The sequence below is a fragment of the Ursus maritimus genome, unplaced genomic scaffold, assembly GCF_017311325.1.
Source record: "Ursus maritimus isolate PB19 unplaced genomic scaffold, ASM1731132v1 scaffold_20, whole genome shotgun sequence".
NCBI classification, from domain to species: Eukaryota; Metazoa; Chordata; class Mammalia; order Carnivora; family Ursidae; genus Ursus; species Ursus maritimus.
In genome coordinates, this window is record NW_024424453.1 from 44,436,329 (window position 1) to 44,456,232 (window position 19,904).

The 19,904-nt window shown below is 35.0% G+C and overlaps 1 protein-coding gene across 6 annotated transcripts in view; it reads left to right on the top strand.

Moving 5' to 3' along the window:
- RBMS3 (RNA binding motif single stranded interacting protein 3) overlaps positions 1-19,904 on the top strand; it is a 672,596-nt gene that overhangs the window by 567,571 nt on the left and 85,121 nt on the right. For all 6 annotated transcript variants that reach the window (XM_008709549.2, XM_040636892.1, XM_008709575.1 and 3 more), the window contains 2 exons: positions 87-183; positions 2,411-2,461. In XM_008709549.2, the coding sequence (XP_008707771.1) occupies positions 87-183; positions 2,411-2,461 (148 nt within the window). The remainder of the gene's footprint in view (positions 1-86; positions 184-2,410; positions 2,462-19,904) is intronic.

The window sequence follows — 19,904 nt, forward strand, 5'->3', positions numbered from 1 at the left end:
TTTCCCAGAAGTGCCTCGTAGCATTTGATAAGCAGCCAGGCATGCAGCAGCTTCATGAATCTTCTTTTTTTGTTTTCTGTTTGCAGATTTTATTCTTCACCGTACAGTATTGCAACCAACCGCATGATTCCACAGACATCTATCACGCCATTCATTGCTGCTTCCCCTGTCTCCACATACCAGGTATGTCCGATTTACCTGCACCTGAGGAGAGGTCTTTCTGGCCAATAATAGACTATATCAAGGCAAAAGGGACACAGTAGAATTTTTTTTAAATTGTCCTCAAACACATTAGTCACGTGTTAATGTATTATTACAAGTGTTAGCCCACACTTGGAAGGGCTTGCTTGCCTCTATTTCACTGAATAGTAAAGTCCACTGTGCTCTTCATTCTTCCTGCTGAGTTTTTATGATGATGCTCCTTTCCAGCCAACATTAGCGCAGCCTTCTTGCCACTCAGAACTTAACTTTGTTGGTCGGCGGTAATTTCGGTTGTCACGTTCCCTGTTGTGTCTTCTCTGCAAGCACACGTCTGGCATTCCCCTCACTCACTCCAGGATATTTTATCGTTGTCATCTCATTTTGTCACAGTTGTCCTGTGTGTCCATGCAAGGCTACATGGACAGATGCTAAATCATTTTGCCCAAGAGATAGGGAGGACTCTTAAAGTGGTAAAACGTTATTCCTACTTCCTGCTCTTCCTTCATTCTCAGTCCCGAAGAGGTCAAAAGAGACCTCACGGGTTCCACATAAAAAAAGCCAAGATTTAACGTGTGTCCTAAAGCAGATGTTGTAGCCAGTTAATTCTAAGCACACAGGTGGATTAACATAGTCCTACTTCTCCCTCCAAAAATACTCCTTGTCTTATTCCTTTGAGTTATCGAATGTGCTATTGCTCCCTGCTTCTCTTTACCTCATATTGTTCTTCAGACAATTCTTCTAACTCTACTTAGACAGTGCCTGTGGACGCTGCATATAGAGGGTGCCTAGTGTCACTTTTCAAAACTTTGGAGAGAGAGCGAGAGAGAGTGTACGTGCGTGCATGCCTGTGTTTCTCTGTATTTTGCAGATGGTGGGGGTGGATGGGTAAAACTGTAATGTCGCTGACTGCTACTAATTCAGTGAAGTTTCACCTTATTCAACCATTACATACTTCATTTCAGGATGTCCCAGCTGTCAGAGCATCAAACTTGAGACTATATACATTTTTCCTTAACTGATTCCCCCTGAAGCAGATCATTTTCATTCTTTTTCTGCACTTAGATTCTTGATACATGTCGGTGGGTGAACGGAATAGACTTTCATGTGAATTGCATTTGAGGGTCTCAGAATGGATGATTTCTTAATTGCCTTTTCTTGGGACCCATGAGGCTACGTGCAGGTGCTGTTCTGTTTTTGTTCTTCCTTCAGGCCTGCCTGGTTGTAATGTGTGTTTTTGGTTTTTTTGTGTTTTTTTTTCTTTTTTTTTTTACCCATTTAAAAAAAAAATCGTGGCCTGTGTTTCAGCCAAGACCACCCAATGAGCCCCAGTGTAGAGCACTTTGGTGACATGAACAAAATATCCACAGAAAAAGTGATTTCACTTGGGAGGGCTCATAAGTGGAACTTAACCCTAGCTCCTTTTTCTCAAAAAAGGAATCAGAGCAATTTCCTCTGTTGTTGATTCTCGCCTTACACCACTTTTTTTTTTTTTTAACCTAAAGTGCATTGGCGATTTTGTTAGTGTGAGCATATTGAAAACAAAGTATTCAGGGTTTTCTATGTGACAATCAGCCCTTACAGGCTGACTTTCTCATTTGGCTGACAAGGCACATTTCTGAACAGTTGGTTGGCTTAAATTCTCATTTTTATTTGCCATACCAATTACCATGAAAGAAAAAAAATCACAAACTTCCTTAACTTGGGTTTAACCCAAATCATTCCCCCAAATTTCTGATTTATCTCTTTAATTCTTCCCCCAACTTTTACCACTTGGACTTATTTCCAAGATGGGATCACTTGAGAATTTGAAATTAGAACCAATGACAGAAAAACAAGAAGTCTTAGCTGTCAACTCTTCGTTACTTACTTCTACCCCTGGAAGTTGACCTCTAAGGAGGAGGTCCCTGAGGCTTCCTAAGACTTTAGCCTCCGACACCAACCTCAAATTATGCTCCGAGGCCCAGCCTGGTCCATGTGGGCACTGCAGCCAGCCCCAGTGAAGTAGGAATTTGCTTTACATTTTACCATGTTTCGGGGACCAAATTAATCAGGTCCAAGAATTTCCTTTCTATCCTTAGTTCTGAGCACTAATTAGTTGTAAAGTCAGATGGACTCCACTTTCGTTATGACCTAGTGTGACTCCACTGAACGCAAGAACCAAGTTCTCTCTGTGATTGCTTTGTGCTAATAAATGCTGTTTGATGCATAGGTCCAGAGTACTTCATGGATGCCTCATCCGCCATACGTTATGCAACCAACAGTAAGTGTTCTCAGTCACCTGAGGCTAAATATTTCTATTATCCAAGTGCAAGCTTTTGTAATGCATAGAAGCTTTGGGGTAAAGCTTTTGTTATATTCCATACCTCTTTCAGGCAGCCATATTTTCCAGATGAAAAGCTGTTCCTGAAATTCTACAAAAGCATGTACAATAGATAGATGGTAGAGTTAGAAAGAGAGAAAGAGAGAGAAGTGAAAGAAAGAGAGAGGGATGAGACAGAGAGAGAACAAACTTAGAGGAAATAGCAGTCAACCTCCTAAAGTGATGTCTACCATTTGTTATGAATGGGAAATTTCTACTTCATGCAGGAATTCTGAACTCTGGACAATTAAATCCATTTATAGGGGAAAACCTTTCTGTTTTACTTCTCCTGTTATGCTCTGTTCTCTTTGGATGCAGTGTGATGTGCTTTGGGGGCCATTTTTAGTATCATGCCCAAGCGTTGACTCAAAGCAATATATTTGAAACATGAACACAATAGTATACTAATTGATGAAGATATATAGAGATAGAAAGCAAGATTGCTAGATACCTTTTTTTAGGTTAACTAACTAGAGCCATTCTCTTTTTCTTTAGTAGAAAAATCTCTTCTAAAAATATTCAAACTCTATTTTCTACTTGCTATATTTCCCATTTTGTGGCACAATATTATATAAATTCCAAGGGAAAATATTACATATTTCATTAGAATCTAGACTGAAGGCTAATGATTCCATTTATCTTTGTCTAGGTCTTTCAGGTTTTCTAGCTCTGTAGAAGTATAAGATACAGTGATTTCAGTAGCAATATATTCATGAGAATGGGAATTAGGGGGTGGAGCGCTAGACAGAAAGTCATGTGACAAGGTCTGTGGTATACTCTCCTGGGCATGCTCACATCTGGGCCTTTTTTCCCCTCTTCTGTCACTGTATTAATGGAACCATTGGAAGGAACAAATGAGAGCATATGTGAAAATAGTTTTTAAAGTATGAAATGCTATACATTATTACTGACATTATCCTTCTTACTATAGAACATATTAGTTGTATAAAGAAAAAGCAGTGCTACATTTTAACCCATTTAAAAGCTAAACATCAATAAGTTAGCACACATTAAAGACCAGGAAACTAAATTCAGAGGCATCCATTTCTTGGGGTCAAAGGATCATAGCACCTGGTTTTCATATTTGAGCTTTGTCCATTTTTAAAAAAAAATAAGGAACATTCCACATTGCTGTTAACATTTTGATAGTTTGTTTTTTATTTAAAGAATAAAATATATATAGCTTAGCACAGCAGAACTTTAGACTGTGTTTTTCAAATTCCTCTATTTGCACTTTTTTATACACCTTGGGGGCTTCCTGGGTTGTAAAGTCAGATGGACTCCTGGGTTCATCTGGTCTATGTTCTGTAAATCATACGAACATACAATGAATCCAGGCTACACTTTCATATCTAAGTCATGAGATAAAATACAATAGACACTGCCAAACTAATATATAGCACAGGCTGAGCCAACACAGGGAAAGAGAAGTTCGGCCAAGTTCTAAAGTAGATACTTTCTAGAAGGAAACAACTACCTTATAAAAAATAATATCTTCATCTACAGGGCACTAATGCTAGCTTAGTCCTCACACTGAGGTGATGGACCATCTCATTGTGGCCAAAGGGAATGCACATCTGGCAAAATCCAAATATTTTTCCAGATGTCAAAATATGTAAGATTCTACCAGTACTTCTAGAACTGTGAGCAGAAAGGAAGATGTTTGCATCTTTATTTCAACTGTCACTCAGGACATTAGCAAAATTTTTCTTCCTCTCCTCCTCCATCCCAGCATGGCTTCAGCCCCATTTTTGGATGTATTATTTCTCATACATCTTCCTCCAGCAATAGCTGTGTGTGTGTGTGTGTGTGTGTGTGTGTGTGTGTGTGTGTGAATTTATCCCTTTGGATACTCCTTGCTATGGCTACTGCTCACTGGTACCTTATCACTTCCCGTGACTAGACAGTGCATCATGTTTGAGTTTAGGTTACTTGGTTTAAAACACAATATTTGTGGCTGGGGCAGATTCCTGGAAGAAGGAGTGCCTGGGCCACCCACCACTTTGTTGTCTTTAACATGGAATAATTGGCTAAACAGTGTCATAGAAACAGAGTTTGTGCCGTCAATCTTTTCCCTGTAACAGTCTTGCTGGTTGTCTATATTGCATAAATAACCTTACCCAACCAGTCTTAATTTCATCATCAAACTAGGGGTTAAATTAATCACTGGATGATACTAAAATACAAAAATACTTAAGCAATCTCAGGCAGATAAAACAAATACCTGGATCTAAGAAGAATGAATGAATGAATGATGTGATGACTAATAGCGTGAGTTGTTGGTTAAGCTCTTTGAGATAGGAAACCTTTCTCTTTTATGGAACTCTGGGCAATTAAGCTTTCTGAGTCACAGTTTCCTCATCTGTATTATAAACATACTAATGCCTAAATAATTATGCACTTTGTTCATTAAAGGAAATAAGGTATTGAGCCTGGCAAATAACAAACACTCAGCAAATTACTATTATTATTATTTAGTTATATGAATACACTGAACATTATACTTGAGATTAGCCCAATTATATAAAATGAGAGTTGGTATAGAAGAAAGTTGAGAATAAGCAATAATCACCTATTTCTACCACATTCATACTATTTATTTAACTTACTTTGCTAATGAGTTTTTGGAGATAGCCATATGGCTATAAATAAGACAAATTGCTTAGATCGGTACTTTTTTCATTTACTTACTCTACCATTCAATACCTAAGCCAAGCAAAAAAGGTCTTCTGGGTACCTCCTTTATTGTCAGTAACTGGAACCTGCTTTACAAATAAATTCAAGGTGTCGTTATCTACATATCTCAAATACATTGCCCGAAATTCTGATCTGCTTACAACTGTTCTCCTCGCTCATGTTTTCTCTCCCGCATTTTTGAGAAAATCTCACGTATAAGCTCGAAGTGTAAACATATTTCTCCCCCATCACTGTGGACGCACACTGACTCCTACATTGGAGCCAGAGCCCTTAGGGTTCTCTTTCAGGCTTGACTCAAAGGACTCCAAGATTTCAACCAGGCCTGTATCCAAAGAGACTTCAGGAAAGTCTTAAAGTAGAACACTGTGCCGTTGGTCTTTACCAAGGTAGATGAAGGGTTAAAATGGGGGCGGGGGGAGGAGACGGGTAATGATTAGCAAGAGAGAATTGAAATGATGGGAAGAAGGAAAAGGAGTAAGCAAGAGACAAGAGAACAGAAAGAGTAAGGGTAAAGTTGAAGTGTGCATTTAAGTTTTTGTTTCTTTAGATATTTAATTTTCTAAGTTGTGTTATATTACACTTTTTTGTAGATTTAGAACAAGATTCCGAGAGGCCTTTCACTCTTATTATTACTATTTTTTTTTTTATGAGAGGGAGAGAGGGTAGGGAGGGGCAGAGGGAGAGGAAAAGAGAGAATCTTAAGCAGGCGCCACACCCAGTGCTAAGCCCCACATGACACTCCGTCTCAGGACTCTGAGATCATGACCCGAGCCGAAATCAAGAGTCCCATGCTTAACTGACCGAGCCACCCAGGCACCCTGAGGCCTTTCACTCTTAAGGAAGAGGGGATAAAATTTCCTTGACTGCGTTGTAATGATCATCCTGGTGTCCGTGCAAGAAAACAGTTCTCTGTCAGTTAGTGGACTCTGGGACCTTATCGGGTCCCCTGGAAAGTTGTCAAACCCCACTTAGGACGGCAAGAGCATTTCTGTTCACACTTTGTCATTGTTCCCCTGAACAGACACGGAGGAGCGAGCACTGTTAGACGACTTTAGGAACTCACTTTTTGCTGTGAGGAAGTAAAAATGCTGACTTTGTCAGTGCAATCGGTTATTCATTGCAGCTTCTCCGTGCAGACCTCTGTACTGTACTTTGAAATTCCCCATCACACTGACAGAATTTTAACAGATGATGGATTGCACCAAATATCTAGTCTGCATAGCATCGTGTTACATTGGAATCTTATATGAATGCACAATTGAAATTCCCGTGTTGCAATACATTGGATATTTTGTTAAATCTGTGCTGACAAGGCGAAAAGATGATAGTTCCCAAGAAGAAGCATAGTCCTATTCCCTTAAATTGTATTTAGCCTCATTTGAATCATAAATCTTCTGTTCTTCATATGGTTAGCATTATATTATCTCAAGGAGAAAGGTCAGCTTTCATTTTTACTTAATTACAAATTGGGGATCTAATTACAGTAGTGTAAGAAATGCAAGATGCCCTATTGTATCATTGGACGGTTTGTTGCCATGCATGGCTAAATTACGACTTTTATGATTAATAAACTTTAACTTTATAGCTAAAGAGTAAATATAAACTCCCCCTCTACAACAAGGCTGTTCAAGAAAGCTCCAGAACATTTGATTTGGTCATTCCTTATCAGCAAACAAGCAAGGCCTAAAGGCTTAGTTTTGGAGGTTGTATCCCACAAATTTGTAGGTGTGTTTTCTGTAAAAGCACATCACCTAATGTGGAAAGAATATTGCAATCATTTGAATTCTGTTCAGAAAGCAAGGTTTTCAGATATTATCCTTTTACTCCAACACTTGAGCTGAGCAAAAATCCTGAATCTCATAGTTTCATTACCAAAGTAATAAAGTCAAAATGCTTTGGCAGTCAAAGCAGTTAACTTGGTAAATATGTATCTACAAGCCAAATCTTTTTTTAAGTGCATAGCCAAAACAAAACGACAGTGACTCTAACCCATTTATACTATTTCTCCTGGAAGAGAATTCAAATGAGTGAGAATAACCTTAGGAAAAACATCTTTAGATCATCACCTCCTTTTAAATATACTGCTGGGGTAGAGTGAATATGAACAAAACCATTTCCACAGAAAGTCTCTTAGACCTTAACTACTATAAAAAAAAAAAGTAGTACTGGCTTTCCATTGTTAAATGTAACTTCAAAATTCTGCAATAAGTTTTCAATAATAATCTAAAAGAACCCATTAAACCATGAAACTCAAGACTCATAATTCATACATGCCTAGAGCATAAAGTCCTTTCACTTAGGACCCCTTCACTGACCAATTCTGCTCTCCAGAAATAAACCTAGGAAATAAATGTTTATGCCACCATCCAGTGAATTTTTTATGCATACAAAAGTCCGAATGTACTTGTGTGTAAATGTGTAAAAAATATGTATTTTTAACATCTATACAAGATCACTCTACAAAAATTGTGTTGCAAGTTGCTTTACTTTTTCCCAATGATAGAATATACTCGATGTCATTGCATGAGTCACACATAGATAGATGTCAATTTTTAACACTTCATAATATGCCATTATATAAAGGCACCAAAAGGCATTTAAACAATTTCTTGGTCACAGTTCTTTAAGTTGCTTCTAGTACTTCCTCATAAACTCAAGCCTGTAATACTGAGCACTTAGGAGAAAATATCTGTAGAATAAACTGCTGGTACAAAAAGCATGTGTGTTTTAAGATTTGATATACATTATGGTCAAATTGCACTTCAAGGGAGAGTGTCTGCTTCTCCATGGCCTCAATTAACCCTGGGCATTCTCAAGTTTCAAATATTTTGTTAATGTGATAAATAGTGAATAGTACCTTGCTGATGTTTTACTATTATTTCTCTGGGTCCTAGAGGAGTTGAGTTGCTTTTCATGTTTATTGACTATTTTTTTCCCCTTGGAGCTCCAAGTTCATGTGCTTTGCTCACTTCTCTTTTGGGGTATTGCTCTTCTATTTTTAAAAGATGCTATTGCAATTAGTTAACATGGTCATAGACAGTTTAGATATTTTCTGCTTACTTTTACTTTAATGTTTTGGTGTTCATCATGCGGAACTTTAGTATTTAGTATTATGTGTTTAGTATTTAGCAGTTCTTCCCCTTTAGAGCAAGGGTCAGTGAACTTTTTCTTTAAAGACCCAAACATAAGTATTGTCAGTTTTGTGAGCTGTATGGTCTCTTTCACACCTAGGCCGTGCTGTGGTTGTAGTGTGAGAGCAGCCATAGACAATACAGAAATGAACTGGCATGGCTGAGTTTCGAGAAACTTTATTTCCAGAAGCAGGTGAGGCCCACATTGGTTTCTAGGCTGTGTTTTGCCAGCCCCTGCTTTAGAGCATCTGGAATAAATAATAAAACACCCGATGTCTTTGCTTATTCGTTTAGTGTTTTTTGTTGTTACTTTTGGTTTTTCGAGTTTAATAACTTTTTTTAATTGAGATATAATTGACATAAAACATTGTATCACCATATGTTTTATTATTGTGTTTATAGTAAGTTTTATTTTCAAGTTTTGTTACTTTTGGAGTTTATTTTGCAATATAGTATGAGATTATGGTCCAACTTTTTTCCTCAATGGGTAATCAATTGTTGTAACAACTTCTGCCATATAAATCATCTATATTTTCTCCACTGATATAAAATTTTATTCCAATTTTTAATCATACAATAACTCCCTTTATATCTTTGATATCTTTCTGGAATCAATTCTGTTCTGTTGATCTACATTTTGACCATTACTCTAGTATTTTAATTATCACTTTGTAATACCATATATATGACAGGACTTAGTCCGCAACATTATTTTTTGTTGTTGTTTGTCAAGAATTTTTCTAGCTATTTTATATTTCCAAATTAACTTTAGCAGCAGTTTGTCAAGTTAAAAATGTCCACTAAAATTTTGATCGAGATCATTTTGAATTTATATATTAACTAATGGGAAATATAAAAATATGACATATGTATAATGAATTTTTCTATCTAAGAAAAAGAATAAGTCTTTCCATTTACTCAAGATTTTTTACTTTCTCCCCTAGCTTTATTGAGGTATAATTGACAAATAAAATTTTGAAATACTTGAAGTGAGTGTTGTTGTAATTTGATACATACAGACATTATGGAAGGACTCCCACCATCTAGGTAATTAACATATCCATGATCTCACATATTTAATTTACCTTTGTGTGTGTATGTTAGAGAGAGAACATTTTAGTTCATTCTCTTAGCAAATTTCAATTATATCATACAGTGTTATTAACTATATGTCATCATGATTTACTTAGATCCTTAGACCTTACTCATCTTAGAGCTGAAAGTTTGTACTCTTTTACCAACCTCTCCCAATTCCACTCCCCCCCCCCACTCCGCCAAAACCTTGGCAAACATTACTTTTCTATTCTATGTTTCTGAGTTTGGATTGATTGATTGATTGATTGACTGACTCATGTATTTATTCATTTTAGATTTCACATATATGTGATACCGTGCAATATCTGTCTTTCTCTGTCAGGCTTATATCACTTAGTATAATACCCTCAAGGTCCATCCATGTTGTCACAAATGGCAGGATTTCCTTCCTTCTTATGGATGAATAATATTCCTTTGTATGTATATACAACATCTTTACCCATTCATCCATAGACAGACACTTGGATTGTTTCCATATCTTGGCTATTGTGATGTGCAATCCTGCAATGAACATGGGAGTGCAGCTATCTCTTTGGGATCCTGCTTTCATTTTTTTGAATATGTACCCAGAAGTGGGATTCCTGGATCATATCCAGTTCTACTTTTTTTTTTTATTTTTTGAGGAAACTTCATACTGTTTTCCATCAATGTACTTTCCCATCAACAGGGCACCAGGGTTTCTTCTCTACATTCTCGCTAACACTTGTGATCTCTTGTCTTTTTCATAATAGTCATTCTGATAGGAATGAGGTGATATCTTACTGTGGTTTTGATTTGCATTTTGCTGATGGTTAGAGATGTCAAGCACCTTTTCATGTGCCTGCTGGGCATTTGTATTCTTCCTTGGAAAAAGTCCATTCAGTTGTTCTGCCCATTTTAAAAATCAGATTGTTTGGTTTTTTTATTATTGAGTTGTATGAGTTTATTTTATATTTTTTGGATATTAATCTCTTATCAGATATACGATTTGTAAATATTTGCCCCATTCTATAAGTTGCCTTTTCATTTTGTTGATTGTTTCCTTTTTTGTACAGAAGCTTTTTAGTTTGATGGAATCCTACTTGTTTATTTTTGCTTTTGTGCCTCTATTTTGGTGTCAAATCCAAAAAGTCATTTCCAAGACCAAGGTCAGGGAGCTGACCCCTTATGTTTTCTTCTAAGAGTTTTACAGTTTCAGGTCTTCTGTTTAAGTCTTAATCCAATTTGGGTTGATTTTTGTGTATGGTGTAAGATAGGGATGCAGTTTCTTTCTTTCTTTCCTCCTTTCTTTTTCTTTCTTTCTTTCTTTCTTTCTTTCTTTCTTTCTTTTTTTTTTTTTTTTTTTTTTTGCATGTGGCTGTCTAGTTTTTGCAACATTATTTACTGAAGACTATTCCCCATTGTATATTCTTGGCAACTTTGTTGTAAATTAATTGACCATATAATGATGGGTTTATTTCTGGGTTCTCTATTCTGTTCTATTGGTCTGTGTGTCTCTTTTTATGCCAATCCCATGCTGTCTTAATTACTATAGCTTTGAAATATAGTTTGAAATAAGGACGTATATGTCTACAGCTTTATCCTTTTTGGTCAAGATTGCTTTGGCTATTTAGGATCCTTTGTGGTTCTGTACAAATTTTAGGATTATTCCCTCTATTACTATAAAAAAAAAATGCTGTTGGAATTTTGATAGGGATTGCATTGAATCTGTAGATTGCTTTTAGTAGTACGGGCATTTTAACAATATTAATTCTCCCAAATCATGATCATGAAATATCATGCCATTTATTTGTGTCTTCTTTAATTTATTTTATCTCTGTTTAAATTTATTCCTAGATGAAATTATTTTTGATGAAGTTGTAAATGGAATTGTTTTCTCAATTTCTCTTTCTGATAGTTTGTTGTTAATGTATAGAAATGCAACTGATTTTTGCATATTGCTTTTGTATACTGCAACTTTACTGAATTTATTAGTCCTAACAGTTTTTGGTAGAGTCTTTAGAGTTTTATATATAAACTATCAAGCCATCAGCAAATAGTTTTACATCTTCCTTTCCAATTTGGATGACTTCTATTTCTTTTTCTTGCCTAATTGCTCTAGCTAGAAATTTCAGTATATGTTGAATCAAAGTGATGAGAGTGAGCATTCTTTTCTAATTCCTGATGTTAGTAGATCAGGAAGGCTTTTAGCTTTTAGCTTTTCACTGGTAAGTATCATGTTAGCTATGGCTTTCTTATATATGGCCTTTATTATGTTGAGGTGCATTTCCTCTATACCTAGTTTGTTGAGAGTTTTTATCATGAGTCGATGTTAAATTTTATCAAATACTTTTTCTGCATTTGTCGAGATGATCATCTGATTTTGCTCCTTATTTTGTTAATGTGATGTATCACATCAATTAATTTGCAAATGTTGAACCATCTTTGTGTTTGCATCCCTGAAATAAATCCCACTTGATTTGATCATGGTGTATGATCCCTTTAATATATTGTTGGATTTGGCTAATACTTGGTTAAGAATTTTTTAATCTGTGTTCATGAGGCATATGGTCTATACTTTCTTTTCTTGTGGTGTCCTTGTCTGCTGTGGCATCAGGGTAATGCCGGCCTTGTAAAGTGAGTTTGGAAGTACTCCTTCATCTCTTTTTTGGAAAAGTTTGGGAAAGCCTGGTATTAAATCTTCTTTAAATGTGTGGTAGAATTCACCAGTGAAGTCATATGGTCCTGGACTTTTGTTTGTTGGGAGGATTTTGATTACTGATTCAATCCTTACTAGTAACTGGTCATTCAGATTTTCTATTTCTTCATAAATCAATCTTCATAGGTTGAATATTTCTAGGAATTTATCATTTCTTTTAGGTTTTCCAATTTTTTTAGCGTGCAATTGATCGTAGTAGTGTCTTATGATCTTTTGTATTTATGTGGTATCAATTGTAATGTCTTTCCCTTTCATTTCTAATTTTGTTTGAGTTCTCTCCCTTTTTTTCTTGATAAGTCTAGCTAAAGGTTTGTCTATTTTGCTTATCTTTTCATAAAACCAGCTCTTAGTTTCATTGATCTTTTCTGTTGCCTTTTTAGTCTCTATTTCATTAATTTCTTCTCTGATTTTCTTATTATTTTTTTCCTTCTACAAACTTTGGGCTTTGTTTGTTTTTTTCTGCTTCCTTAAGGTGCAAGTTTAGGTTCTTTATTTGAGCTCTTTTTTTTTTTTTTTTTTTTTTGTTTTTTGTTAGTGTAGGCATTTATCTCTGACTTCCCTCTTGGAATTACTTTTGTTTCAATCTCATAAATTTTGGCATGCTATATTTCCATTTTCATTAGTCTCAAGATTTTTGCATTTCTCCTTCAGTTTCTTCTGTGACTCATTTTTGTTTAGTAACATATTGTTTACTTTTTTAATTTTTTTGAAGATTATTTATTTGTTAGAGAGAGAGAGGGAGGGAGCACAAGCAGGGGGAGCAGCAAGCAGAGGGAGAAGCAGGCTCCCCACTGAGCAAGGACCCTGAGGCAGGAATCCATCCCAGGACCCTGGGATCATAATCTCAGTACTCAAGGATCATCCCTGAGCCCAAGGCAGACACTTAACTGACTGAGCCACCTAGGCATCCCTAGTAACATATTGTTTAATCAAGAATTATTTTATGTCTTTTGAGTCCCTTAATAGAGTAGTAAATTTTCCTCCATATATGTCCTTTACCTTTCTCAAATGTTTTATTTGGCATTTTAATATTTTTGTTACTATACTTATGAAAATTTTAAATAATATTTTCTCATTGGTCACTTTGGTGTATAGAAAAATAATCCATTTTTGCACACTAATGTTACAAATTGAAATTAAAAACATCTTTTAGTTATTCAAAAGCATTGTTGAAATTTAGAACATATGAATGAATGAAATATTCTATTTTATAGAATATCAAAACACCAATTTTCTCTTACCCAGAGATTGTTCCAATTAATATTTAATGATATACCTTTCCAGACCTCTGTCTGTATCAATATTTGTATCTCCTTACTTATCTAGTCTATACACACACACACACACATACACATACATTTGTGTATGTGTTATCATTCACTTAATACATGCTATTCTTAAAGTACAATTTTCAACTAATAATCTCCATTTGCCCATGTCAATGAATTTTTTATCTTCCCTAATTAAATTTTCTCAACAATCCAAAAATGCCTTTTATAAAGCTGGATTACCCAAATAAGGAAACAATTAGTGATCACACATTTTATCTGGTTATTGTGTCCTTTAAGTCTCTCTTAATCTAGCAGGTTTTGTTTTGTTTTTCTCTTGTGTTTCTGGTTAGCTGCTTTGCAGAGTGTCCCAACTTTAAGAAGTGTCTGGTTGAGTCTTCATGGTGCTGTTTATCCCGTTCATCTGCCCCATACATGAAGTGATTTTATAGCCAGCTATTTTTCTGAATTTTTCTATTATTTCCAGTAGACAATTTCAATGATTCTTGGGTTTCCCAGGCTATCAAAATAATTTCATTTTCCACCTCATTTCAGTTATTTATATTTCACAATCCTTTTTCTTACCCAATTGTATTGCAGTATATTCTTTGATTGATTCTTTATCTTAATGAGAATGCCACTATGTAGTGTTTGTTTTTTAATGTAAATATTGAATTTAATCATAGTTCTTTTGAGAAAATATTGAGTTTTTAAAATTATTTTATCAATGTCACTTTATTAATGTTTTTGTAATTAATTATATTTAACTAATTTCGGTAAATATTTCTTAAGGTGAAACCATTCTACAATAAACTCCTTTTGGTCACGATGAAGCCATCTTAGAACCATACTTCTCAATTATATTTGTTAATGTTTTATTTATTATTTGGGCATCAGCCTTTATTAATGAAATTATTAAGTGTTATTATCTTTTAGGTGTACTATTTTTGTTAGATTTGTATCAAAATTATAAGGGCTTTATAAAAATAATTTGGAAGGATTCCATTTCTCTAAATTCTGGAACAATTTTAAATATCAATCTATATGGCTACTTTTAAAGATTTAAAAGAAGTCAAATGTGAAACTATCTTGTATTTTGGGAAGAGACACATTTATTCCACCAAACCAATTAAAAAATAATTTATTGCTCCTATCGGATATGTTCTCAGGAGACTAAAACTATAATGCATTTAGGGCTTATGAACATCATGAATAATCATGAAGTGCTCTATCAGATTGTTACATAGTTGAAAATTTAGTTGTTAAATGATCAAAACAATTGTATTTTGAAATGGCATGGTCTTAATCAAATTGATATTGTTAGTTATTCCATGACAAGTTGTTGATCTTTTAGGACATACATATCTTAAATTAAATATTGTGCAAATTAAAATAATCAATCACCAATGGTGTAAAAACAATGTTTCAGACATTAACATGTTGCAGATCAATAACTTGCAATGTTTAAGAATATACAAGAGTTTTTATATGACCCTCATTGTGGTGAAATTTGAGGAATACTTCCCTGAATGCTCACTTGGTTAAGCTTTTCTTTTGCTTTAGGGCCCTAGCTGTACCATTCATTGACTCTGTGTTTTAGGAGATTGAGAACCTTGAATTCAATGAGAAAAAAAATCAACAAATAGTAACAAATATTCTTAAGCATCAAACATGCACAGCATATTCTTTTAGGTATTTTTGAAAATGAGGGAGGAGAAGAAATAATCCATCTTAACGCATACAATCTAATTGTGGATAGAAGTTTCATATACTTAGGATGATGTAATTAAAAATCTGCAGCAGAGTCTTGGGGTAGCTCTATTTTTAACTTTTTGAGGAACCTCCATACTGTTTTCCAGAGTGGCTATACCAGCTTGCATTCCCATGAACAGTATAAGAGGGTTCTGGGTGTTATACACAACTGATGTACCATTGAACCTTATATCAAAACCAGTGATGTACTCTATGTTGGCTAATTGAATTTAAATTTTAAAAAAATCTGCAGCAGAAAAAGTATTAAGGTTAGCAATTATGTAACACTAAAAATGACAGTTAAGGACAGGGAGGAACAAAGACATAAACATGAATTTAAAGGACGTGTGGTGTTTATAGGGTTAAAGGAAAAGAGGTCGTTTCAGGTGAAAATAACACACAAAAATATTGGGGGGGGGTGAGTTTCAAGTTATTCCAAAGGGCCAAGAGGCAGATAGCCTGCATTAAGTGAAGGGTTTGTATTAGGAACTAAGGGAAAGATTTGATTGGAAAAGTGAACTGTGGTCTATTGAAGAACAACTTTCTATTTGTCAGTCTCGCACATTCTACTACACATTTTTTATTAGCTTGTTGGCCCCAGTGCTATTGTCTAGAGGTTAGGTTTACATTGGAGAAAGGCTAAATTATGTCACTGAGGTATGTTAAAAAGTCATAATTTCCAGTGAAGTAATGGATGAATCAATCATGAATGGAAAAAAATTTTTAGTTTTTTTTTTTTTTGCATTATGAAAATGTCATTATACAAAGCCTCTGTACATAAAGTCATTTTCTATCCATAGAAATAATTTTGAGGTGATGGTCATCTTTCAAGTAGAGCTTCTGAAAGCTTCTTGGAGAGAACATTGCCTGATACCCAATATCCCTGCCTCCTATGCACAGGAGTGGCTAGAATAACTGATGAATCCAAAATCTTTTGAAATCCAAATGTGTGCTTGTGACCTGTCTTTTGGCATGTGGTTTTTCTATTATTTTACTATAGGCTTTTAAAAGGAAAGAATGGTTTGTGGAATAATGTATTACTTTTTTAGAACTGCAGGCACAGCCTTCTGAACGTGAGACTGACACAGTTGCTAAGAGAAAAAGTTTCAATCGTGCATGACCCCAATGTGTCCTTAGATAGTACTTAGAATTTCTTCATCACTGCATCATCAGGAGACCAGACTTTGCCAGTTCCTTTCTAAGAATACTGACAACATTACATCCTTAATAGCTATTTAGCATATTAAATATAATTAAATGGAAACACAATGTTAAGTATCTAATCTGGTCAAGGCTTATTTTCTATGGATTATTTCTAGAGAAAGCAAGCACACAGCTAAAATAAAATCCATGTCAGGCTAGATAACAGCAAGTTACCAGGGCAACACAATTATATAGAGATAGGGTAAATCATTTATTTTATAAATGTTGCCAGGGCAACAGAAACTACTTATGAAATCACTGAAGGATTGAGAAAAAGGGCCAGATAGTCTATGGAACTATTTGTTCTTTCTTAATACACTGGAATAAAATGTCCATTCATACCTAAAACCTTAGCAGTTATGTAAAATACGTAGATATTCATTTAAAAAAAGGTCATGAATGGGTTTAAATACTGAGAGTATTTTTAAATATCAAAAGATATTATTAATTATTTCTTTCCTCTCAGAATTTTTTGGGACACTATTTTGCTTTAAAGGTTAACCTTAGCTGAGACCTAAGAATCTAGTTATTTCTACCTCAGTGCTATGTTTATAATCTAGGATCATAGTTAATAGTGTTGATGAGCTTGGATTTTGTTAGACAATCCATTAGAATTTGCCAGAGTTGGGGGTGGGAATCTATATATCATATATGTCTATGATCTATTCAGGTATACTTTGGGAAAATTACTTTAGCTTTGGTAACAAATGTCAAAACTTATACAATTTAGAGTAATATTTTTCAAAATACTAGCACAAATACCAGTAAAGTGCCCTCAAACTTTTTTTTCTTCTACAGCTTAAGAGGAATATTTACCAAAAGTAGGGCTTCAATTTACATTTTACATCCCCGTTTTAATAAAATTTGCCTCCCCCTTGATCAAAGTCCTGTCAGAAAACAAATATTTATAATATATTCAGCTATGGGTAGCAATGAAAGTATGTGCAAAGTATAGAAATAGTAAAAAGGAGGGAGTTATTCATTGTGTCAGGGAGTAGAGAAGAAGGACAGGCTTCTTAGAGGAGGTAACTTCCAAACTCGGTTTTGGAGAATAAAGGAGTTTTTCAGGCGGACAAGTGCTGGACATCAGGCAGGATGGGTGTTCAAAGCAAAGCAAACACTAGCTTTCAGCCAGGTCTTTGGTCTGTATATAATGCGTTACGTCTGGTGAGCAGCTGAGAGGGCAAGGTGTTATAGGTTACCCGCTGCCTCTAATGCTGCTCCTGTCACAAGCATGGCATCTGTGTGCCCTTCAATAGTCTGCCATAGAAGGTGTCACTTAATGATGAATTAGAGCTGTTGCCCCCCCACCCCCATTCAACATGGCATCTTCTAGAGAACTGCCCACATCTAATACCCAGCGTGCCCCTTCACAAGCTCTTCATTCAGAATTGAGTGAAATATTCAGGGCATGTTTGGTTTTTTTTTCCTTTTTTAATGTTTTTATTTAAGTTCCAGCTAATCAACATACCATGTAATATTAGTTTCAAGTGATTCAACACTTCCATACATCACCCTGTGCTCATCACAACAAATGCACCCCTGAATCCCCATCACCTATTTCACCCATACCCCACCCACCTCCCCTCTGGTAACCAGCAGTTTGTTCTCTAGAGTTAAGAGTCTGTTTCTGGGTTGGCCTCTCTCTCTCTTTTTTCCCTTTGCTTGTTTGTTTTGATTCTTAAATTCCACATACGAGTGAAATCATATGGCATTTCTTTCTCTGACTTATTTTGCTTAGTGTTATATTCTCTAGCTCCATCTATGTTGTTGCAAATACAAGAATTCATTCCTTTTTTACAGCTGAGCTATAGTCCATTGTGTATATGTACATATATATATATACACACACAATATATATATACTATAGTATTTAGTATTAGTATTTAATAATACTAAAGTATTTAGTATTTTCTAAATACTATAGTATTTAGGAATTAGTATTAATTAGTATTTTTGTATTCTTTGGGTAAATAGCAGTAGTGCCATTGCTGGATCTTAGGGTAGTTCTCTTTTTAACTTTTTTTTAAAATTTTTTTAAATTAAATTGTTAGTCACCATACAGTACATCCCTGGTTTTTGATGTAAAGTTCGATGATCCTTTTAACTTTTTAAGGAACATCCATAGTATTTTCCAAAGTGGCTGCACCAGTTTGCATCCCCGTCAGCAATGCAAGAGGGTTCCTCTTTCTCCACAAGCTCACCAACACTTGTTCTTTCTTGTGGTTTTGATTTGAGCCATTCGGACAGGTGTTAAGTGATATCTTACTATCCTTTGATTTGCATTTCTCTGATGATAAGTGATGTTGAGCATCTTTTCATGTGTCTGTTGGCCATCTGTATGTCTTTTTCAGAGAAATGTGTTTTCATGTCTTCTGTCCATTTTTAATTGGAATATTCATTTTGGGGGTGTTGAGTTTTATAAGTTCTTTATATATTTTGGGTACTAACCCTTTATCAGATAAATCATTTGCAAATATCTTCTCCCCTACTGTAGACTGACTTTTAGTTTTGTGGTTTGTTTCCCTCGCTGGGCAGAAACTTTTTATTTTGATGAAGGCCCAATAGCTTATTTTTGCTTTTGTTTCCCTTGCCTCAGGAAACATATCAGAAAGAAGTTGCCATGGCCACTGTGAAAGAAGTTACTGTCTATGTTCTTTTCTAGGATTTTTATGGTTTCAGATCTCAAATTTAGGTCTTTAATCCATTTTGAATTTATTTTTGTGTTTGGTGTAAGAAAGTGGTCAAGTTTCATTCTTCTGCATGTTGCTGTCCAGTTTTCCCAACACCATTTGTTGAAGAGACTGTCTTTTTCCACTGGATATTCTTTCTTGCTTTGCCAAAGATTAATTGCCCATATAGTTGTGATTTCATTTCTTGGTTTTTAACATCACTTGGGTGTCATAAAATACTCATTACAATTGCTGCACTGGGTTGACTTCAGCCCAGTTCTCTGAGCACCCCAGCTGGAAATGGGATCCCCACCCTCCAAGAGCCCCAAGAATGCTTAGTGTCTCATCACTTGACTGTTATCAAATGCTTCACTGTTAATCTATTCAAACAATAAAGTTAGAGAGCTGACACTTTAGAAAATACCAGAACTCTCTTATATGTCTATGTGACTTTTTTTTTTTTCCTGCACTGAAATCACTTTGGAAGGCATTTTCCAAAGATATCATCTTAGAATAAGAAATTTGAAAATTTCCTCTTTGGGAATAACTTTAGGAGATAATTTATTAATCATACAAAAACCCCACAAGTTGATCAGGTTATATTCACATAAGCAGATAAATAGATGTATGGGTGGGTTGATAGATGGAAAGATGATCAATACATAGATAGATAGATAGATAGATAGATAGATAGATGATAGATAGATAGATAGATAGATGATAGATAGATAGATAGATGATAGATAGATAGATAGATAGATAGATAGATAGATAGATAGATAGATAGATGATAGATAGATAGATGATAGATAGATAGATAGATAGATAGATAGATAGATAGATAGATAG